Source organism: Pongo abelii, chromosome 1 (assembly GCF_028885655.2).
Source record: "Pongo abelii isolate AG06213 chromosome 1, NHGRI_mPonAbe1-v2.0_pri, whole genome shotgun sequence".
Lineage (NCBI taxonomy): Eukaryota > Metazoa > Chordata > Mammalia > Primates > Hominidae > Pongo > Pongo abelii.
The window spans coordinates 94,866,138-94,890,022 of NC_071985.2; the positions used below are offsets into that span (position 1 = coordinate 94,866,138).

At 43.8% G+C, this 23,885-nt stretch overlaps 1 protein-coding gene across 12 annotated transcripts in view; it reads right to left on the reverse strand.

The window, feature by feature from the left end:
• Positions 1-3,407: 3,407 nt before the first annotated feature.
• DAP3 (death associated protein 3) overlaps positions 3,408-23,885 on the reverse strand; it is a 41,243-nt gene continuing 20,765 nt past the window's right edge. For 7 of the 12 annotated variants that reach the window (XM_054546798.2, XM_054546969.2, NM_001134001.1 and 4 more), the window contains 10 exon segments: positions 20,421-20,522; positions 16,518-16,626; positions 15,988-16,080; positions 14,281-14,411; positions 12,889-12,969; positions 12,645-12,803; positions 10,504-10,563; positions 9,887-9,976; positions 4,877-4,994; positions 3,408-3,780 (listed from right to left, as the gene is read on the reverse strand). In XM_054546798.2, the coding sequence (XP_054402773.1) occupies positions 3,695-3,780; positions 4,877-4,994; positions 9,887-9,976; positions 10,504-10,563; positions 12,645-12,803; positions 12,889-12,969; positions 14,281-14,411; positions 15,988-16,080; positions 16,518-16,626; positions 20,421-20,522 (1,029 nt within the window). In that variant the 3' untranslated portion in view covers positions 3,408-3,694. 12 annotated transcript variants of the gene reach the window in all.

A 23,885-nucleotide genomic window follows, 5' to 3' on the forward strand; every position in this document is an offset into this window, starting at 1 on the left:
AGATGCTTATTAAATTAATAATGTTTATTAAAGCATTATTTCATAATCTTCTGCCTTTCTAGAGGCTTGGTGATGTCCAAGTTCAGCTTTAGGCAACTTAAGTTGCTCTCTTTTCTCTCTGTCTTCCTGGGTTAAAGAAAAGGATAACTGTAGTTAGGCTATTAAAAATAAAGTATATTATGTGAATGTAAAAGAGCTTCTACCAAAAAAAGTTATTTGAGGATTCGATTTTTAAAAATACTTCCATTAGGACAAGTGTTAATCATGCTACTCAATCTTTTATATCCTTACTTTTTTTTTTTTGAGACAGAGTCTCACACTGTCACCGGGCTGGAGTGCAGTGGCGCGATCTCGGCTCACTGCAGCTTCCGCCTCCCAGGTTCAAGCAATTCTCCTGCCTCAGCCTCCCAAGTAGCTGGGATTACAGGTGCCCGCCACTATGCCCGCCTGATGTTTTTGTATTTGGTAGAGATGGGGTTTCACTATATTACTCAGGCTGGTCTCAAACTCCTGACCTCAGGTGATCCACCCGCCTCGGCCTCCCAAAGTGCTGGGATTACAGGCCTGCACCACCACACCCGGCCCTCTTTTGAATTTTTACTTGCAATTTTAGATTTATCTCTTGAAGGGTAGCATTGTGTTTGGGTGCATTAGGTCTTCCCAGAAACAGACGATGGGGTTATAGCCTGGCCAAAGTCATTCACGCCTATACGCCCAGCAATTTGGGAGACTGAGACAGGTGGATCACTTGAGTCCAGAAGTTTGAGACCAGCCTGGGCAACATAGTGAGATCCCATCTTTATTAAAAAAAAAAGAAAATCAAAATTAGCCACGTGTGATGGTGTGTGCCTGTAGTCCTAACCACTCGTGGAGCTGAGGTGGGAGGATTGAATCCAGAAGGTCGAGGCTGTAGTGTGGCCTTACACTCCAGCCTGGGTAACAGAGAGTGAGACCCTGTCTCAAAATAATATTAATAAAAACATAAACTTTAGGTCAGTTTTCCTTTTTTATTTCCTTTTTGTTTTTTGAGACAGGGTCTTATTCTGCAGCTGAGGATGAGCAGTGGCATGATCACGGCTCACTGAAACCTCAACCTCTGGGGTTCAAGTGATCCTCCTGCCTCAGCCTCCCAAGTAGCTGGAACTACAGGCGCACACCACCATACCTGGCTAATTTTTGTATTTGTTGTAGAGCCTAGGCTTCTCCATGTTGCCCAGGCTGGTCTCAAACTCCTAGGCTCAAGTGATCTGGCCAACTCAGCCTCCCAGGGTGCTGAGATTACAGGCATGGACCACCGTGCTTGGTCAGTTTTCCAGTTTTGCAAAAAACCTGCTGGAATTTTGATAATGACTGATTGCATTGAATCTATAGGTCAATATGGGAATAACTGCCATCTTATTATTGAGTATTCCAATCAATGAACATGGAGAATCTTTCCATTTAGTAAGATCTTTTAAATTATCATCAGGAATATGGTTTCTAGGCTGGGCGCGGTGGCTCACGCCTGAATCCCAGCACTTTGGGAGGCCGAGGCAGGTGGATCACAAGGTCAGGAGATCGAGACCATCCTGGCTAACACGGTGAAACCCCGTCTCTACTAAAAATTCAAAAAAGTAGCCGGGCGTGGTGGCAGGTGCCTGTAGTCCCAACTACTCGGGAGGCTGTGGCAGGAGAATGGTGTGAACCCAGGAGGCGGAGCTTGCAGTGAGCCGAGATCGCGCCACTGCACGCCAGCCTGGGTGACAGACCGAGACTCCGTCTCAAAAAAAAAAAAAAAAAGGAATATGGTTTCTAGTGTACATTTAGCAGTTATTTTGTTCAAGTTATTTATTTACTAGCGATTGGGTCTCACTCTGAGGTTTTGCCATATTGCCTAGCCTGGGAAACCAAGCTACATTCTGTCTCTACCGAACACTAAAAAATTAGCCAGGTGTGGCAGCACACACCTGTGGTCCCAAGTTACTTGGGAGGCTCAGGCAAAAGGACTGATTGAGCCCAGGAGTTGGGGCTACAGTGAGCTGTGATCATGCCACTGCACTCCAGCCTGGGAGACAGGGCAAGACTGTCTCTTAAAAATATATAAATATAAATTAAAAATATATTTTATATATATAACATATATATAAAATATATACAACATATATAATACATATACATAATATATAGGACCCAATATTATGAGTAATATACTATATATTGTCATATATAATATACACCCTATTAGTAATACAGTAATATTAGTAACATATTACTATCAAAGTAAACATATTTTTAATATATATCAAAGTAACAACATATTAATAGTAATACTAATATAAACATAATATATATGTAACAGACATAATATACATATTATATACATATGTATATATGTGTGTGTGTGTGTATATATATATACATATATATATATATACACACACACACACATATATATATATATTTTTTTTTTTGAGACAGAATCTCTATCACCCAGGCTGGAGTGCAATGGCATTATCTCGGCTCACTGCAACCTCTACCTCCTGGGTTCAAGCGACTCTCCTGCCTCAGCCTTCCGAGTAGATGGGATTAGAGGCATGCGCCACCACCCCCGGCTACTTTTTGTATTTTTAGTAGAGACGGGGTTTCACCATGTTGGCCAGGCTGGTCTTAAACTCCTGACCTCAAGTGATCTGCCCGCCTCGGCCTCCCAAAGTGTTGGGATTACATGCATGAGCCACCACGCCCGGCCATATATATATTTGTGTAGAATTGTATCTCTAGGATTTGGTAACTGAAATTCCTTTTAGAAAAGCACTGGAAGAAAGGGAAGATACCTGATTTTCCATTATTGTTATTCCTCATACCTATGTGGGATTCATTCCAGGACCCCACTTCCCCCAGGTAGCAACATCCTTAGATGCTGAAGTCTGTCATGTAAAACAGTACAGTATACTTTTATTTATTTATTTATTTATTTTTTTATCTTGAGACAGAGTCTTGCTCTGTTGCCCAGGCTGGAGTGCAGTGGTGCAATTTCGGCTCACTGCAACATCCACCTCCCAAGTTGAAGCAATTCTCCTGCCTCAGCCTCCTGAGTAGCTTGGATTACAGGCGCATGCCACCGTCCCCAGCTAATTTTTGTATTTTTAGTAGAGACAGGTTTTCAGCATGTTGCCCAGGCTGGTTGCAAACTCCTGAACTCAAGCAGTCTGCCCGCCTTGGGCTTCCAAAGTGCTGGGATTACAGGCATGAGCCACTGTGCCCAGCCAGCAGTGAATTTTGACATGCTAAATTCCATAAAGCCTCAACAGAACCACGGGAAATTTCTGTAGAATTGATCTCTTCTGACCTGCAACAAGAGGAATATCAGAGAAATACAATTTGGCCAATCTAAAGACTCCTTCCATATTATTAATCTAACACAACACTTTAGAAAGATATTTTATTTTTTAGGAAAAGAGCCATAATTATCTTAAATGTGAAAAACCACATCCAATAAACTGATATAAAGTTTTAGGAACAAGGGAGTATCTTATTGTCACGCATTCACAGTGAAACCCATTTTAATGCAGGTCCAGAGCCAACTGCAGTCCTGTCCAATCCCATAGGTACAAGGGCCTGGCTCCTCTTCCTGTGTACTGCCCGACTTCCTCATCTTACTGGGTCCAGCCTAAAGCAGATGTCCACTGTCTTCCTCACATGCTGTGATCTTGGCTTAGAGGTAGGCACAGTGCCGCTCCAGCAGCGAGGGGTTCGCGTTACTTAGGAACAGCAGCTCTTTTTTCCCTTCTTCTGTAGGAGCTAAAATGGAGACAAACACAGGTAAGTGGCAGTTTCCTCCTGCTACACTGTGTTCCCCAGAAAATCATGTAGTCAGAGGCTACCATATCCAAATTATGTTCTGAGGTAATTATCATCTCCCAAGAGATCTTACTTCTAGACCCTCACCCCAACAAGCTACTCTTCTTTTGTATGCATTATTTCCTTTTCTGTGTCTACTCCTCCAATCCAGCATGGAGCTCTCCCTCCACTCCAAGAGTGCCTTCTGGACTTCAGGATTTTGTGACATCTCCCAACTCTTAGAAATCTGTCTATTGTGCGTCCCAACTTAACATGCTACAGTTAGTCTTACACTCTTCACTGTACTCCTTTAATAAGCTACTCCAAATAGTATTTTTTTTTTTTTTTTTGCTTTTTTCAATAGAGATGGGGTCTCACTATATTGCCCAGCCTGGTCTCAAACTCCCAACATCAAGTGATCTTCCCACCTTGGCCTCCCAAAGTGCAGATTACAGGCGTGAGCCACTGCACCAGGCCTCCAGTTACTATTAACTCTATTACCTAGTGATAGAGCAGCCTTAGCTTTTCTTCTATATCTCCTCTCATACTCAAAGGTGAGGTCAAGGGCAAATAAATGAACAGTTGGAATGCTTTCAGTCAGAGTAGATGAAATATAGTGCTGAAAGTTAATTTCTGTACATATACTAGGACAGGTGTGGCAAAGATTTACTTAGGTGCTGGAGTAGCCCTCGCACAGTATGAATTATTCTGTGGGTGTCCCAGCATGAGTCTCTCCAGTGAAGTTTGTTGAATGAATAAATTCAATAAGCAGAATGTGGCAGGAACCCAATTACCTGGAAACTCTGCTCAGTGGATGGAGCTGGCTTTGTTCCCTTCTTTATCATGGAAAATTTAGGGACAAAATCTCTTTTGTAAATTAAACCTTAACCACCTCCCACCCACCTTTCTGTACCATTTATCAGCCAGAAAGAAGTCAAGATAAAGGATAAAGTACAGATTAGAGGCTGTTGTTAAGGGAAGAAGAGATCAAGGCTCTGACTGAGTGGGATTCTACTGTGATCACAAAGCCCTGATAGGAAAAAACTAAATGATGTACCTTTCTCATGTTGAAGCCAATTGTTTTCCAAATAATACTGAATACAACTTTCAAATTCCTTTGGGTTATAGTTGGAAACCAGGATGGGAATAAAGGGATCCAGGGCATCAAATCCTTCCTGGGGAAGAAAAAGGATCAGGAAACATATTAGTTAAGGGACAAAGCACCAGACAGACAAACTCTACTTAAGCACTTTGAAGGCAAGGTCTTTGTTTTTCTTCTATGTAACTCTACTTCTCATTCTCTGGCAACATTGCCTGATACAGGACTCCACATATGGTGGTTGGCTACTCGTGCTCTACGTGGCCACAAATACTATATATTAAAAAGAGGTGTCTGGGCACAGTGACTCACGCCTGTAATCCCAGCACCTTGGGAGGCTGAGATGGGCATATTGCTTGAGCCCAGGAGTTCCAGACGAGCCTGGGCCATGTGGTAAAACCCAGTCTCGACAGAAAATACAAAAATTAGCCAGAAGTGGTGCTGCATGCCTCTAGCCCCAGGTACTCAGGAGGCTGAGGATTGCTTGAGACCAGGAGGTTGAGATTGCAGTGAGCTGCGATTGCTCCACTACACATACTGTCACAGTATGGGTGACAGAGTAAGACCATGTCTACACACACACACAAAAAGGCAATGCTTGAGGAGGCGGATGCTACTTGTGTGAATACACACACATACGCACACACACACACACATTGTGTGTATGTAGTTTGGACAGTTATGGCTTTTGAAACAAAGTTAATGTTTCATATTTTCAAAGGAATATGGTGGCTCATGCTGGTAATCCCAGCACTTTGGGTGGCCAAGGAGGGCAGATCGCCTGAGGTCAGGAGTTTGAGACCAGCCTGGCCAACATGGTGAAAATACTAAAAATACAAAATTACTGTCTCTACTAAAAATACAAAAATTAGCCGAGCGCGGTGGCTCATGCCTGTAATCCCAGCACTTTGGGAGGCTGAGGTAGGCAGATCACAAGGTCAGGAGTTCAAGACCTGCCTGGCCAATATGGTGAAACCCCATCTCTATTAAATTACAAAAATTAGCCGGGCGTGGTGGCATGCACCTGTCGTCCCAGCTACTCCGGAGGCTGAGGCAGAAGAATTGCTTAAACTCGGGAGGTGGATGTTGCAGTGAGCCGAGATTAAGCCACTGCACTCCAGCCTGGTGACAAAGCAAGACTCCATCTCAAAAAAAAAAAAAATTAGCCAGGCGTGGTGATGTGTGCCTGTAATCCCAGCTACTTGGGAGGCTGAGGCAGGAGAATCACTTGAACCTGGGAGGTGGAGGTTGCAGTGAGCCGAGATTGCACCACTGCACTCCAGCCTGGGTGACAGAGCAAGACTTCATCTCAAATAAAATAAAATAAAAAATAAAAATAACGGGAAAAAATACTCTAGATGGAAAACAAACGGAAACAAATGAAGCAATCAAACTGTATTTCCTTTTTTTTTTAATTTCTTGAGACTGAGTTTTGCTCCTGTTGCCCAGGCAATGGTGCGATCTCGGCTCACTGCAACCTCCGCCTCCTGGGTTCAAGTGATTCTCCCGTCTCAGCCTCACGAGTAGCTGGCATTACATGCCTGCACCACCATGCCCAGCTAATTTTTTGTATTTTTAGTAGAGACAGGATTTCATCATGTTGGCCAGGCTGGTCTTGAGCTCCTGACCTCAGGTGATCCACCTGCCCTGGCCTCCCAAAGTGCAGGGATTATAGGCGTGAGCCACTGTGCCTGGCCCAAGGAACTTATTTTTTTCTTTCTTTTTCACTGTCTCCCAGGCTGGAGTGCGCACATCTCAGCTCACTGCAACCTCTGCCTCCCAGGGTCAAGTGATTCTCCCACCTCAGCCTCCGGAATAGCTGTGACTATAGGTGCCCCACCACGCCCAGTGAATTTTTTTTTTTTTTTTTTTTTTCATTTTTTGGTAGAGACGGGGTTTCACCATGTTGGCCAGGCCGGTCTAGATCTCCTGACCTCATGATCTGCCTGCCTCGGCCTCCCAAAGTGCTGGGATTATAAGTGTGAGCCACCACGCCCAGCCTGAGAGCTATCAAATCTGAAACTACTTTTCATATATTCTAGTATTGAGCTAATAAGTAAATATACTATGGCTACTGGCAGCAGATGTCTCATTATTTTAGATTAGAGTTACAGATATGGAAAGGGTATAATGGCTGCTGTGATGCTAGCATGGAATTGGCTACTAGTAGGAACTCATAGTTTTTTAATATGATTAGAGAAACAAACGCAGATGTGTGTGGATGTGTATAAACATGTATATGCATATGGTTCACACATATACATACATACATGTATGTACATACATCTATTTACGAACTTTGCTGTGAGGGCCTAGGAGAAAGGACACCTCAGTAGCATTGAGTATACCTAGGACTCAGGCCTTGGTTGCTAAATACCAGTCTCCTCTAAGATAAGCCAACGCTCTTTGGAGAAATGGAGATTCCAGGGCTGGGCATGGGACGTATAAGAGGGGTCTGGAACATATTCTCATGACAGAAAATAAAGAAGTGGTCAAAGAATGATAGGAGCTGGAGATGGTGGCTCACGCCAGTAATCCCAGCACTTTAGGAGGCCGAGGTGGGAGGACTGCTTGAGGCTAGCAGTTCAAGACCACCCTAGGCAACAACATAGTTAAGATCATGCCTCTAAAAAAAAAAGGAAAGAAAAGAAAAAGACAACATTCAGTGTTGGGTGTGGTGGAATGTGCTCAAGGCTACAGTGAGCTATGATGGTGCTACTGCACTACAACCTGGGTGACAGAGTGAGATCCTATCTCCAAAAAAATAATGATGGGGACATGTTAAAAGGATATAGAAATTAGCTTGAAGGAGCTTTTTTTCCTGTTGAGATAGGGCCGCACTCTACTGCCCAGGCTGGAGTACACTGGCAAAATCGGGGCCCACTACAGCCTTGACCTCCCAGGCTCAAGAGATCCTACCATCTCAGTCTCCAGAGTAGCTGTGACTACAGGTGAATGCCACCATGCCCAGCTAGTTTTAAAATTTTTTTTGTAGAGATGGGGTCTCACTTTGTTGCCCAGGCTGGTCTCAAACTCCTGAGCTCAAGGGATCCTTCTGCCTTGGCTTCCCAAAGTGCTGTGATTACAACTGTGAGCTACCACTCCTGGCCATGAAGGAATTGTTTTTTTTGTTTTTTGTTTTTCTTGAGACGGAGTCTTGCTTTGTGGCTCAGGCTGGAGTGTAATGGCGCAATCTTGGTTCACTGCAACCTCCGCCTCCTGGGTTCAACCGATTCTTCTGCCTCAGCCTCCAGAGTAACTGGAACTACAGGCACGCACCACCACACCCGGCTAATTTTTATATTTTTAGTAGAGACAGGATTTCACCATATTGGCCAGGCTGGTCTTGAACTCCTGACCTCGTGATCCACCCGCCTCGGCCTCCCAAAGTGCTGGGATTACAGGCGTGAGCCACCACACCCGGCCAATGAAGGAATTTTTAATGGCCAAATCTAAGATGATTTGAACACCAAAATAAAAAGTGATAGTAATGATTTAGATTCTATTAAATAAAAATCCACAAGTCCATACCAGGTGCGGAGGCTCCATGCCAGCTATAACTAAAGTAATGGATACTAAAACCAGTAGGTGGAAGTTTGAGAAGTAACAGGATCTTTACCTAGTCTCAAAGTATATCTCTACAACATACATATTAATTCCAAAGCAAAATAACTTTACTGAAGAGAAACCAGGTGGACAACACCTCAGCTAACAGTTCCAAAATCATTACCAGTAATGGGAGAAAGAGATTTCATGTGCCTCCTGATAGGATGCACTCACTCAGACATGTCATCACTTCTAACATCACTTCTATTCAGGAGGAAACCTCAGACAACCCCAAAAAGTGACCTACAAAATAGCTGGCATGCATATGCCAGAAACATAAAGATTAAGATTTCAAATGACAAAGACTGACGGACTGTCACAGATTAAAGGAGACCAAAGAGACATGACAACTTTTTCTTTTTTTTGAGGCGGAGTCTCGCTCTGTCACCCACGCTGTAGGGCAGTGGCGCAATCTCGGCTCACTGCAACCTCCACCTCCCGGGTTCAAGCGATTCTCCTACCTCGGCCTCCTGAGTAGCTGGGGTTACAGGCACGCACCACCACGCCCGGCTAATTTTTTGTATTTTTAGTAGAGATGGGGTTTCACTATGTTAGCCAGGATGGTCTCGATCTCCTCACCTCATGATCCGCCTGCCTCGGCCTCCCAAAGTGCTGGGATTACAGGCGTGAGCCACAGCACCCGGCCAGAGACATGACAACTTAATGTAACACATTATCTGGGATTTATTTTTCTATAAAAGATACTGGGATAACTGGCTACATCAGAATAAATTCCACCAATTAGGTAAAAGTATGATATCAATGTCAATTTTCTGACTTTGACAATTATGCTCAGGGTATATTAGAGTATCTTTGTTTTTAGGAATGAGACATTATTTGGAGACAAAGAAGCATCAAGGCCGGGCGCCTGGCTCACGCCTATAATCCTAGCACTTTGGGAGGCTGAGGTAGGTGGATCACTTGAGGTCAGGAGCTTGAAACCAGCCTGGCCAACATGGTGAAACCTTGTTTCTACTAAAAATACAAAAAATTAGCTGGGCATGGTGGTGGACGCCTGTAATCCCAGCTACTTAGGAGGCCTAGACAGGAGAATCACTTGAACCCGGGAGGCGGAGATTGTAGTGAGCCGAGATCGCGCCATTGCACTCCAGCCTAGGGGTGACAGAGCAAGACTCCGTCTCAAAAAAAAAAACAAAAAAAAAAACAAAAAAAAAAACTCTGGAGAAAGACGGATAAAGCAACGATGATCAAATTAATATTTTAGGAATCCAAGGGAAGGGCATACAAGAGTATGATTTTTCTCTAAGTCTGAAATTATGTCAAAATAAATAGATTAATAAAAATATTTTTCTTTAGACAGGATAACAATCTAAGTAGAAACAAATTTTCCTTTGACTTGACCTTTCCCAGCAACTCCTGGGGCAGATAGGCTTTCCGGGGCTTAAAGAGAGACCCAGTCTGGCTCAAAGCCGACACAATGGCGCCTCCATGCTGAAAGAAAAGAGAAAAGGCTGAACTGGAAAAAGTTAAAAAGGATGGAAAACTGCATTAATCATCTGTAGATGTTTTTTTTCTTTCTTGGGCATACAGTGTTACAGAAGTGTGGTCTAGCACAGTTAAATGCCAGCTAAATTGGTATTCCAGATTTGGCTCTGATAATAAACTGCTACCTGATTTTAAATTTACCATGACATATTTGTGGGTCTCAAACTCTTTTCCAAAGACGGTAAGGAGATACAAAAACACTTTAGATGTCTGCAAGCAAAATAAAATTAGGCCAATATTTAAATAAAATGGTTTTGAATAAACTTAATTTGGAAACATTATAAACCATATATATATAGATTTTAATTCAGACTTTATTTCTAACTTGGTACAGATACAGGAATTAAATAAGACATAATAACTTACTGTCCATAAAATTAGAGACTATAAAGTATTAGCAATGAAATAGTAGAACATGTTTAAAATGATAATGCATTTCTTTCTGAAATGTGTGAGGTATCATATGCACTTACCCAATCATTTTTCATCATTTTCCTCAAGTTGTGAACAAGTGCTAATTCCTCTGGGGCAATCTGCATATTGGACAGAAAGAGAGAAGAGATCATCACGTGCCTTTCTTAGATATTCTCCTGAAACAATTGACAACATTTTTTTTTTTTTTTTTTGACAGAGTCTTGCTCTGTTGCCCAGGCTGGAGTGCAGCGGTGCGATTTGGGCTCACTGCAACCTCCACCTCCTGGGTTCAAGCAATTCTCCTGCCTCAGCCTCCTGAGTAGCTGGGACTACTCAGCTACTCAGCTACTTAGGTGCCACCAGCACCTAATTTTTTGTATTTTTAGTAGAGACAGGGTTTCCCCGTGTTAGCCAGGACGGTCTCAAACTCCTAACCTTGTGATCCGCCCGCCTTGGCCTCCCAAAGTGCTGGGATTACAAGCATGAGCCACTGCGCCTGGCGACAACATTTTTTTTAAAACCCTCAACTAAGACATAATTGTATACCTGAAGGTACTCCCTCTAGGATAAGCCACATAGCCTCTGGCCCTAGAACTGCCATGCTTCTGGAGATTAATAGTCACTGAGAAAAACATCCACCTCCCCAAACCAGCCCCATTTTGATGCTTCTGATCTCCTCTGCTTAGACCATAGAGCCTCATTTTGAAAAAAGAATCAAAAGAAAAAAATTAAGAAAGAAAGAAAACATAGCTTCTGCTGTCATTCTCTTTCCACAACATATTCCCTTAGTTTTCAATGAATAGTGGAACTCTTGGCATTACCTCCTCCTCTGATTCCATTTTACTGTTTATCTTTTCTTTTTTTTTTTGAGACAGAGTCTCATTCTGTTGCCCAGCCTGGAATGCAGTGGCACGATCTCCACTCATTGCAGCCTCTGCCTCTTGGGCTCAAGCCATCCTCCCATCTCAGCCTTCCAAGTAGCTGGAGTTACATACAGGTGCAAACCACCACGCCCAGCTAGTTTTTTATATTTTTTGTAGAGACAGGGTTTCACTGTGCTGCCCAGGCTGATCTCAAACTCCAAACTCCTGGACTCAAGCAAACCACCCATCTTGGCCTCCTAAAAGTGCTGGGATTACAGGCATCAGCCAACACACCAGGCCTTGCTGTTTATCTTCACATATATATATATGAATATATATATGTGTGTGCATATACATATATGAATATGTATACATACATGTATATATGAATATGTATATATACATATATTAACATATATGTATATTCATATATATTATGAATACATATATGCATTCATTATACACATATATGAATATATGCATTCATTATACACATATATGAATATATGCATTCATTATACACATATATGAATATATGCATTCATTATACACATATATGAATATATGCATTCATTATACACATATATGAATATATGTATATATACATATATATGAATATATGTGTGTATATACACATATATACATATATATGAATATATATATTTGGCGACCTCGGCTCACTGCAACCTTCGCCTCCCGGGTTCAAGCGATTCTCCTCCCTCAGCCTCCCGAGTAGCTGGGATTACAGGCATGCGCCATCACACCCGGCTAATTTTGTATTTTTACTAGAGATGGGGTTTCTCCATGTTGGTCAGGCTGGTCTCGAACTCCAAGCTCAGGTGATCCACCCGCCTCAGCCTCCCCAAGTGCTGGGATTACAGGCATGAGCCACTGCGCCCAGCCATATATATATTTTTTAAGAGACAGGATTTCACTCTGTCACCCAGGTTGGTGTGCAGTGTTCCAATCATGCCACACTACAACCTTGAACTCCAGGGCTGAAGTGATCCTCTGGCCTCAGCCTTCCAGTAGCGGTGACTACAGGTGTGTGCCACCATGCCAGCTACCGGCTAATTTCCTATTTTTTTAGAGGCAGGGGCCTTGCTATACTGCCCATCCTAGTCTTGAACTCCTGGCCTCAAGCGATCCTCCCACCTCAGCCTCCTGAGCAACCGGGATTACAGGCGTGAGCCACTGCACCCAGCTCTTTACTGTTTATCTTCAAATATTCCTAGAGCAAGAAAACATATTGCATGGTCTACAAGACTAAGACCCAGCCTCCATACTGATGGAATCAGAAATCAGAGAAACAAGATAGAGACACTCAGTTTTCCTACCGGGCTTTTATCTTCTCTTTTCAGAGTGGTTCTTCCCCAAAGAGCATTGATTCCATCCACGGCCACTAGGAGGTGAAAAATACCCAAAGAACTTTGCCTCTTTAGCTCTTTCAGCACAATTCCAACTGCATCTGTGGCGTTCCTCACCCGTGTTATGCCCTATTGGGAGAGACAGTGGATTGTAGTGCTACCAGAGGCCTTCTCTTGTTTTTGCATGTTACACATTCAGTGTTTTTTCTTATACCTGTTCAACCACTTCTCCCAGAGGACTCCCTTTCTCAGTGCTTTCTCTCTTATTCCAGACATACTTCTCTTGAACTTTTATCTAAAAGCAAGCAAAGAAAATAAAAACCAAAAAAAAGGATACTTGGCCTAAGGGTGAAACCATCCCTTGAAAAGGTTGGAGGCTAAGGTTAACAGGAGTTCATTTTAATCTATTGTTCAGGTTCTATAAGAGACCTCAATGTAGAAGTGAATGCTTTCATTTCTTTTCTTTTTTTTTTTTTTGAGACAGCATCTCACTCTGTAACCCAGGCTGAAGTGCAGTGGCACGATCTCAGCTCACTGCAACATCCACCTCCCAGGTTCAAGTGATTCTCTTGCCTCAGCCTCCCAAGTAGCTGGGATTTCAGGCGTGTGCCACCACGCCTGGCTAATTTTTGCATTTTTAGTAGAGATGGGGTTTCGCCATGGTGGCCAGGCTGGTCTAGAATTCCTGACCTCAGGTGATCTGCCCACCTCGGCCTCCCAAAATGCTGGGATTACATGTCTGAGCCACCACGCCTGACCTCTTTTTTATTTTTTTTGAGACCATCTCCCGCTCTGTTACCCAGGCTGGAGTACAATGGCGCTATCCCGGCTCACTGCAACCTCTGATTCCCAGGTTCAAGAGATTCCCCCTGCCTCAGCCTCCTGAATAGATGGGCCTACAGGCGTGCACCATCATGCCCGGCTAATTTTTGTATTTTTAGTAGAGATGGGGTTTCACCATGTTGGCCAGGCTCATCTCGAACTCCTGACCTCAGGTGATCTGCCTGCCTTGGCCTCCCAAAGTGCTGACATTACAGATGTTAGCCCCTGTGCCTGACCAAAGTGAATGTTTTCTAATCCATTTCTGCTTGGAGCCTTGAAGAAACATACATAAGGGATTCTGATGAAAATGTCCAGAATGAGACTCTGGCATCTGCATTTTTAACAAGCTCTTAGGTGACTCTGCTTTATATCCAGAGTTGAAGGCCCCTGGTCTAGACAGGGTATCCAAGAATCACCAGGGTAAAGAAGAATTTTTCCAATACATTTCTGGTTCCCTAAAAAGATCTTGTCTGGAGAAAACCATGTAGTTGGAAATGTGCTTGCGAGGGATTGGAGGCTGTACCTTGAAAAGTCAATGAATCAACTGGATTTCACTTTGCTACCCACAAAATGGGAACAACTTACTGTTGCCTATTTATTTCACATGGATAAATGAGTTTCAAGTTATGAGTCCACTGTGAGCAAAACGTATGAAAGAAATTAAAAATGATACAGTTATTCCAACTCCAGTATCAGTTATCCACAGTCTATTGGTACTCAGGGCACAAAGAATCCATATAAGGACTACCTAGACCTAGCACTCAACTTCTGGGAGTCTAGTCACCTGGTTCAGGAAGCGCTCATTCGTAGTTTTGAAATTCTTCAGCCAGGTTGAAGCCTCTAAAGGTTGATCAAAGCGCTGTTTGTTGTAGCTGGACTGCAGAAGATCCCGACAATTTTTCACCCAAAGATGAGCTTTAAAAAAAAGAGGCAGAAGAAAACAAGCCAGGCAGAAAAACTGTATTCAACTCAAAATATTCTATGCCTCTTTTAAGTTATGGGAAATGACTTTAGTTTCTCATATATATTTCTTTTCTTTTCTTTTTTTTTTGAGACACGGTCTTGCTCTGTCACCCAGGCTAGAAGGCAGGATGTGATCACAGTTCACTGTAACCTTGAACTCCTAGGCTCAGGCAATCATCCTGCCTCAGCCTCTCAAAGTGCTGTTGAACCACTGTGCCTGGCCTTGTCAGGTCCATCTTGGACTAAACATTATCATTAGGATCAATATATAAAACATACCAAGTGTATTAAATATCACTTCTGCTTACTGGCAGGTTTGAAAGGTAAGTCAGAAAATGTGGATGTTACATAAGCAGGATTGTTTAAAAAAGAAAGAAAATGTGGATGCACACAACACTGAACAAAAAAGAGACAAATGCAAGTTTTGACAATCCATACTGATGACTCTAGAATGCTGATAAATAGTAAAAGGCTCTATGGGTACTCAGGACTGTTAACGGATGGCAAAAACAAAACAAAACAAAACAAAACTCCATGGCGACCTCTAAGGCAGAAGTTTATGCTCATGGGTATTAAATATCAAAAGAAGGACTGCTTAGCATCAAAAGGCTTCAGGAAGCTTTTAGCCGAATTTCCTTTTGTCACATTGACTTCACCTTGTAATCTGCTTGGCAGTAATATCATGAAGAAATCATGATGGATGAGCTCAGACTGCTCTACATCTGGAGCAAAGGCTTTTCTTCTTCTTCTTCTTTTTTTTTTTTGAGACAGGGTCTTGCTTTGTTGCCCACGCTAGAGTGTAGTGGTGTGATCACAGCTCACTGCAGCCTCCTCCTGGGCTCTAAGCAATATTCCAGCCTCAGCCTCCCAAAGTGCTGGAATTATAGGTTTGAGCCATCATGACTGGCAAAGGCTTTTCCTTTAGCTATCAGATCCCTGTTAGGAAATTAAAGCTGAGGCCGGGTGCAGTGGCTCACGCCTGTAATCCCAGCACTTTGGGAGGCCAAGGCAGGTGGATCACCTGAAGTCAGGAGTTCGAGACCAGCCTGGCCAACATGGTGAAACCCTGTCTCTACTAAAAATACAAAAAAAATTAGCCGGGCGTGGTGGCGGGCGCCTGTAGTCCCAGCTACTCGGGAAGCTGAGGCAGAAGAATGGTGTGAACCTGGGAGGCGGAGCTTGCAGTGAGCTGAGAGCGTGCCACTGCACTCCAGCCTGGGCGACAGAGCAAGACTCCGTCTCAAAAAAAAAAAAAAAAAAAAAATTAGCTGGGCGTGGTGGTGTGGTGGGCGCTTGTAATCCCAGCTACTTGGGAGGCTGAGGCAGGAGAATCTCTTGAGCCTGGAAGGCGGAGGTTGCAGTGACCTGAGATTGCGCCTCTGTACTCCAGACTGGCTGACAAGAACAAAACTCCATCTCAAAAAAAAAAAAAAAAAAAAAAAAAGAACAGAAAATTAAAGCTGCAAGGCTACCACGGTAACAGGATAACTAAACCTAAGAGACAGAAGAAACAAGAGGAAGTTCTTACCATCTGGAATATGTAGTATCAGCCAGTCCTGTTTTGCACAGAAATGAGTAACATGGCAAAGACTGAGGGTTTTTCCTGTTCCCTTCTCTCCATCTAAAGTATATGTTGTTAAAGAAAACATGACTAGAAGGATCACTTGTACTGTGAACAGTAGTTATGCTTTGTTTTGCTTTTTTGAGACGGGGTTGGAGTGCAGTGGCTTGATATCAGCTCACAGCAACCTCCGCTTCCCGGGTTCAAGCAATTCTCCTGCCTCAGCTTCCCAAGTAGCTGGGATTACAGATGCACGCTACCACACCCGGCTAATTTTTTGCATTTTTAGTAAATGCGGGGTTTTGCCATGTTGGCCAGGCAGGTCTTGAACTCCTGACTTCAGGTGATACGCCTGCCTCAGCTTCCCAAACTCCTGGGATTATAGGTGTGAGCTGCTGTGCCTGGCCTCAACAGTACTTTTTTTCATTTCTTCTTTTGCCTTATTTGAGGGGAGAAAGCATTGGTTCGTGAGAGTACAAGCAGGCAGGAAAGGATACACAGAAGATATCGTACAGCCGGGTAAGCAAAATTGGTGTTTTTCAGGTAATGCAGAAGTTCTAGGGCTGGTTTCCTTACCATCAGGCAAGCTTCACTGAATGTCTTCACCTGATAAAATAGGAAAGAAGGAAAGAGTGGGTGGCGTGTGGAAGGAGTGGGTGGGGTGTGGTATACATACTCCGCCTAAAGTGGCAACCAAGACCATCAGATTGCATGCCTCTAATTTATTCAGTTAGGAGAAGCTAGGTTGGTACTGAGTTTGAAAATCTATCCATATAACTTAGCTAAAAACTGAAATACATTATTCCGCACTAAGTAACATGATAGTCAGCTTTTGTTTATTCCTGTTACTGAATCATACATTCTGTCTCAGCTGAAATCTATAAATGATTGATATATCTTCATAACAAAATTATGTATACCACTTAGGGCCACTGTAAATATGGAAAGCATATAGAAAAATGCTTAAAATTTCTGACACAAGTTAATAATTCAATAAACATTAACTCTTTAAATTTTTTTTCTTTTTTTTTTTTTGAGACGGAGTTTCACTCTTGTTGCCCAGGCTGGAGTGCAATGGCACGATCTCAGCTCACCACAACCTCTGCCTCCCAGTTCAAGTGATTCTCCCGCCTCAGCCTCCCGAGTAGCTGGGATTACAGGCACCCACCACCATGCCTGGCTATTTTGTATTTTTAGTACAGAAGGAGTTTCTCCATGTTGGTCAGGCTGGTCTCAAACTCCCAACCTCAGGTGATACCCCCGCCTCGGCCTCCCAAAGTGCAGTGATTACAGGCGTGAGCCACTGCGCCTGGCCTAAAATTTATTTTTAGTTAATTTTTGTTGTTGTTGTTTTTGAGATGGAATCTCACTCTGTCACCCAGGCTGGAGTGCAGTGGCGCGATCTCAGCTCACTGCAACCTCCGCCTCCGGGGTTCAAGCAATTCTCCTGCCTCAGCCTCCTCAGTAGCTGGGATTACAGATGCCACCACCATGCCAGGCTGATTTTTGTAATTTTAGTAGAGACAGGCTTTCACCATGTTGGTCAAGCTGGTCTCGAACTCCTGACCTCATGATCCACCCGCCTCAGCCTCCCAAGGTGCTGGGATTATAGGCGTGAGCCACCGCACCTGGCCTAAAATTTATTTTTATTACTTTAACCATTTAGACTTTTTTCTCTAGAACTAAATACATGGCGGCTCAGGAGCAGGTGTGACCAGCTGCCTCACAACTCTAAGGCCATCCATACCTCATACCTCCAGCATACTAACCTTTCAGAGTTTGTGTGTTCATTCCCCTTTTGCTAACAGAATACTTTGGTGGGAAATTTGGGAAGCACTAATGTGTGTGAAACTGATTTGCAAAGAAAATATTAAAATATGTCTACTAATAAGAATATCTAACAAATACTGTTTGTAAGTATAACTACAATAGTGTTAATTTTTTATTTTTTTTGAGACAGAGTCTCGCTCTGTCGCACAGGCTGGAGTGCAGTGACACGATCTCAGCTCACTGCAACCTCCGCCTCCCGGGTTCAAGCGATTCTCCTGCTTCAGCCTCACAAGTAGCAGTGACTACAGGTGTGTGCCACCACGCCCAGCTAATTTTTGTATTTTTAGTAGAGATGGAGTTTCACCATGTTGGCCAGGCTCATCTTGAACTCCTGGCCTTAAGTAATCTGCCCATCTCGGCTTCCCAAAGTGCTGGAATTACAGGCGTGAGCCATTGTACCCAGCCAGTGTTGATATTTTTAAAAGAAATCCTAACAAAACAATTGAATTGGTGTAGGATCTGACAGGCAATTCCAAACTTAATGGAAGGTTCAATGTTTAAAAAAACATGATAAAGGTATTAAAACAAATGTTGGCTGGGCGTGGTGGCTCATGCCTGTAATCCCAGCACTTTGGGAGGCCAAGGCAGGTGGATCACCTGAGGTTAGGAGTTGGAGACCAGCCTGGCCAATATGGCAAATCCCCACGTCTACTAAAAATATAAAAATTAGCCAGGCATGGTGGCAAGCACCTGTAATCCCAGCTCCTAGGGAGGCTGAGGCAGGAGAATCACTTGAACCCAGGAGGCGGAGGTTGCAGTGAGCTGAGATCGCATCACTGCATTCCAGCCTGGGCGACAAAAGTGAAACTCCATTTCAAAAAAAAAAAAGTCACATCAGGGCTGGAAGCTGTGGCTCACACCTGTAATCCCAGCACTTTGAGATGCCAATACAGGAGGATCGCTTGAGCCCAGGAGGTCAGAGATGTAGAGTGTGCTGTGGTCACACCACTGTACTCCAGCCTGGTTGTCAGAGTGAGACCCTGTCTCTATAATTAAAATAATAATAATAAAATAGTCAGCTACCCTGGGCACACTGTCCGTGAGTTAGGTCTGCTCCAAAAGGAGCAGTATTTAAAAAAAAAAAAAGTCATATTAGGCAGTATGACAATGCTAATATCCACAAACAATGGTGAGGAAGTAGGCCTTCATGTAAATGAAAATTATGAAAAGAATGTGTAAGTTCTTCCAGAGCATTGTTGGTTAAGCTAGTCTGAAAACAACTTCAAATAGTTAATTAAAGATAGAACCTCACAACCCTGAAGCTAAATAAACATTGTACTGTGAATGTCTTGGAACAGCTTAAAGTGCCACTGCGGATGATTTCTTCTGGTTGTGTCTCATTTCCAATCTTAACAACAACAACAAAATTTTTTTTAATTAAAATTGTTTTTTGGAGACAGGGTCTCACTCTGTTGTCGGAGTTGGAGTGCCGTGGCACTATCGTAGCTCACTGCAGCCTGAACTCCTGGGCTCAAGTCATCCTCCTGCCTCAGCCTCCTAAGTAGCTACCACACAGGACTAAATGTTTTTCTTTTTTTTTGAGTGAGCAGCGCAAGATTTATTGCGAAGAGCAAAAGAACAAAGCTTCCACAGTGTGGAAGGGCGCCCGAGCGGGTTGCCCGTGTTTTTCTTTTCTAACTAAAGATACAGTCTCATTATATTGCCCAGCTGGTCTTGAACTCCTGCACTCAAACAATCCTCCCACCTTCACCTCCCAAAGTGCTGAGACTACAGGCATAAACTACCTTGCCGGCCTGTTATACCTTATTTTATTTTATGCTTGAGATAAGGTCTTGCTCTGTTGCCCAGGCTGGGGTACAGTGGTGCAATCATGGCTCACTGAAGCCCTCACCTCCTGAGCTCAAGCGATCCTCCAACCTCAGCCACCTGAGGAGCTGTGACTACAGGTGTGCATCATGCCCAGCTAATTTTTTATTTTTAATTTTTGTAGAGACAGGTCTCCCTATGTTGCCTAGACTGGTCTCGAACTCCTGGGCCCAAGTGATCCTTCCACCTTGGCCTCCCAAAGTGCAGCTGGGATTACAGGCATGAGCCATAGCGCCCAGCCTGTTATGCCCTTATTATTCATCTAATTTCCCGAAATAAACCACACTAAAGAAATGACATCCTCTGGCTCGCATGCTAAAACTCACCTGCACAGGCAAGTTTGATAACATTTTCACGAAATCCACAAGAGAATAAAAACCAATGCATCTAATCAAAATATCGCTTCTATTTAGCTCAGGAGTATATTATGATTTTGCTTTTGTGCAGCATATTAACTATTTTCATGATATTTTGCCAAGGCAAATTTTAAGTTCATTTAAAACAATTATTTGATGCTGAAATTACTGGAATCTTCTTGGGCTATACAAGGAGGAAAACATCAATATTGTTTAAACATAAGCTTAAAGTAATTGTACTAGTCACAAAAGGTAATCAACAGATGAATTTCTGTTTTTCAGATTAAATTTCATCTTTTTAAATTTTCTTCTCATTTAGCCCCACCCCTTTGCTAGCAGCAGCTTGTATTCTGGGCTCCCTCCAATTTCATTCCCTGTCTTGAGCACCTGCATCACAAAGCGAGGAGGAAGGCCATGGGGAAATACAGTCTTCAAATCCTGGGGGGAGATGTTGTAGTGCTGACCCTCGTGCTGATCCCCATGCTTGGCCTAGGAAATAAGAGTGCAAACAGGTATAATGGTGACAAAGTGACCAAGACTTTCTTTTTTGTCTTATCTATGTGTGTGTATATATGTATGCCTATGTGTATATATATATATAATATATATATATATATTTTATTTTTAAGATGGAGTTTTACTTTTGTCACCCAGGCAGGAGTGCAATGGCGCGATCTTAGCTCACTGCAACCTCCGCCTCCCGGGTACAAGCAATTCTCCTGCCTCAGCCTCCCAGTAGCTGGCATTACAATGTGCCACCGCACCCGGCTAATTTTTCTATTTTTAGTAGAGACGGGGTTTCACCATGTTGGCCAGGCTGGTCTTAAACTCCTGACCTCAGGTGATCTGCCTGCCTCAGCCTCCCAAAATGCTGCGATTACAGGGTGAGCCATCTTGCCTAGCCTTGTCTTCTTTTTTTTTGAGATGGAGTCTCGCTCTGTCACCCAGGCTGGAGTGCAATGGTGTAATCTCGGCTCACTGCAACCCCCACCTCCCGGGTTCAGGCAATTCTCCTGCCTCAGCCTCCCGAGCATCTGAGACTACAGGCACACGCCACCACGCCCAGCTAATTTTTGTATTTTTAGTAGAGACGGGATTTCACCATGTTGACCAGGATAGTCTTGACCTCTTGACCTCGTGATCCGCTCACCTCGACCTCCCAAAGTGCTGGGATTACAGGCCTGAGCCACAGTGCCTAGCCCAGCCTTGTCTTCTTATCTGTGACCAAGACTTTGAAAATTGGATAAGGCCTGCTATTCACTCATGTCTTTAGGTGTTTTTTTTGAGATGGAGTTTCACTCTTGTTGCCCAGGCTGAAGTGCAACGGCGCGATCTTGGCTGACCACAACCTCCACCTCCCGGGTTCAACCAATTCTCCTACCTCAGCCTCCCAAGTAGCTAGGATCACAGGCATGTGCCACCACGCCTGCCTAATTTTGTATTTTTAGTAGAGACAGGGTTTCTCCATGTTTAGTAGAGACAGGCTGGTCTTGAACTCCCGACCTCAAGTGATCCGCCTGCCTCAGCTTCCCAAAGTGCTGGGATTACAGGCGTGAGCCACCGCACCCGGCCTTTATGTCTTTTTTTTTTTTTTTTTTTTGAGACAAGGTCTTGCTCCGTTTACCAGGCTGGAATGCAGTGGTGCAATCACGGCTCACTGAGGCCTCCAATTCCCAGGCTCAAGAGATCCTCCCGCCTCAGCCTCACGAGTAGCTGGGACCACAGGTGTGCACCACTACACCTGGCTAATTTTTTTACTTTTTTGGTAGAGATGCGGTCTTGCTATGTTGCCCAGGTTGGTCTTGAACTCCTGAGCTCAAGTGATCCTCCCACTTTGGCCTCTCAGTGTTGGGATTACAGGCGTGAGCCACTGCGCCTGGACCACTCATCTCTTAAAGCTGGAAAAGATATCTCCCATTGTTTTGAGAAAGCCTGTTGCCCAGATGGGTGTGCAGTGGCCTGATCTCAGCTGACTATAGCCTTGACCTCCTGGGTTCAAGTGATCCTTGTACCTAAACCTCTCGAGTAGCTGGGACTACAGGTGCATGCCACTATGCACTGCTAATTGAAAAACTTTTGGCCAAGTGCAGTGGCTCATGCCTGTCATCCTAGCACTATGGGAGGCCAAGGTGGGTAGATTATGAGGTCAGGAGTTCAAGACCAGCCTGGCCAAGAGGGTGAAAGCCCGTCTCTACAAAAAATAAAAAAAATTAGCCAGGCACGGTGGCAGGCGCCTGTAATCCCAGCTATTCAGAAGGCTGAGGCAGAGAACTGCTTGAACCCGGGAGGCGGAGGATGCAGTGAGCCAAGATCACGCCACTGCACTCCAGCCTGGGTGACAGAGCAAGGCTCCATCTAAAAAAAAGAAAAAGAAAAAGAAAAAGAAAAAGAAAATTTTTTTGGCTTGGCGCAGTGGTTCATGCCTGTAATCCCAGCACTTTAGGAGGCCAAGGTGAGCGGATTACCTGAGGTCAGGAATTCAAGATCAGCCTGGCCAACATGTTAAAACCCCACCTGTACTAAAAATACAAAACTTAGCCAGGCATGGTGGCGGATGCCTGTAATCACAGCTACTTGGGAGGCTGAGATAGGAAAATCACTTAAACCCAGGAGGTGGAGGTTGCAGTGAGACGAGACCGTGCCATTGCACTCCAGCCTGGGCAAGAAGAGTGAAACTCTGTCTCAAAAAAAAAAAATTGTTTTAGAGTCAGTGTCTTGCTATGTTGCCTAGGCTAGTCTAGAACTCTTAAGCTCAAGTGATCCTCCCGCCTAGGCCTCCCAAAGTGCTGGGATTACAGGCATAAGCTACTGTGCCCAGCCTCATTTATCTTAGCCAAGAATGCTTGTTGCTGTCCCCAAACCCAGTATGTATATAAAAGTGGTGGCCCAAATAATGAAGCCAATTGCTCATCAAAGTAAACTGTAGATGTAGGGGTAGCAAAGACAATTCTTGCCATCTGGATTTTTCTGTGCTGTGTATAGAGATGCTCCAGTCATGTGACAAGACCATCTGCATGCTGCTGTTTCCCATAGAAACCCCAGAGGAATTGGCAGATAAAAGGACTGCAATTACACAGAAAGCTGAAAGACACTTCAGTGGTTTGATTCATTTATTCTATTTCATTTTGTGTTTGTGAAAATAGGTGAATGGTATATATATATATATATATATATATATATATATCTGTATCTATATCTCTATCTATCTATCTATCTATCTATCTATCTATCTTTTTTTTTGAGATCTATCTACCTATCTATCTATCTCTCTCTATATATATATATTTTTTTTGAGACGGAGTCTTGTACCATCGCCCAGGCTGGAGTGCAGTGGCACGATCTCAGCTCACTGCAAGCTCCACTTCCCAGGTTCATACCATTCTCCTGCCTCAGCCTCCCGAGTAGCTAGGACTACAGGCGACCGCCACCATGCTCAACTAATTTTTTTTTTTGTATTTTTAGTAGAGATGGGGTTTCACTGTGTTAGCCAGGATGGTCTCAGTCTCCTGACCTCGTGATCCGCCTGCCTTGGCCTCCCAAAATGCTGGGATTACAGGTGTGAGCCACCTCGCCCAGCCATATATATATACTTTTTAAGGCAGAGTCTTGCTCTCTTGCCCAGGCTGGAGTGCAGTGGCGCGATCTTGGCTCATTGCAACTTCTGCCTCCTGGGTTCAAGCAATTCTCCTGCCTCAGCCTCCTGAGTAGCTGGGATTACAGGTGCTCGCCACCACATCCAGCTAATTTTAGTATTTTTAGTAGAGACAGGCTTTCGCCATATTGGCTAGGCTGGTCTAGAACTCCTGACCTCAAGTGATCCTCCTGCCTCGGCCTCCCAAAGTGCTAGGATGA